The sequence below is a fragment of the Mesitornis unicolor genome, unplaced genomic scaffold (assembly GCF_000695765.1).
Source record: "Mesitornis unicolor isolate BGI_N332 unplaced genomic scaffold, ASM69576v1 scaffold36089, whole genome shotgun sequence".
NCBI lineage: Eukaryota > Metazoa > Chordata > Aves > Mesitornithiformes > Mesitornithidae > Mesitornis > Mesitornis unicolor.
In genome coordinates this window covers 1869-2148 of record NW_010205836.1, presented here as the reverse complement: position 1 = coordinate 2148, position 280 = coordinate 1869, and the positions used below count along the sequence as shown (strand labels likewise).

The following is a 280-nucleotide window of genomic DNA, read 5'->3' as shown; positions in this document are numbered from 1 at the left end:
TCTCGAAGAAGTGGTTGAGGCGCTCTGCTTCTCGCCAACCCGACAGCAGGGCCCCATGGGTGGTGGAGTAGAAGGTGCGGTGGGTGGCCTCACCAGCGAAGAGGAGCTGCAGAGGCTGTGGCAAAGCAGGAGGTGAGTGCTGAGGGGCCTGCTGCCTCCCCCAGCCTGGTGGGGACACCGGGTCATACTAAACCAGCCTTATCTCCCTGCCCTTTGGCACCCTGCAGATGCATGACCTACTCTGCAGCTGCGTAGAGACCGATAAGTGGGCCCCTTCCCT

General features: G+C 62.1%; 1 protein-coding gene across 1 annotated transcript in view; it reads right to left on the bottom strand.

Moving 5' to 3' along the window:
• Positions 1-21: 21 nt before the first annotated feature.
• PAOX (polyamine oxidase (exo-N4-amino)) overlaps positions 22-280 on the bottom strand; it is a gene marked incomplete at both ends in the record, with an annotated part of 2062 nt that continues 1803 nt past the window's right edge. The window contains one exon of the mRNA XM_010191555.1: positions 22-115. Within this exon, the coding sequence (XP_010189857.1) occupies positions 22-115 (94 nt within the window). The remainder of the gene's footprint in view (positions 116-280) is intronic.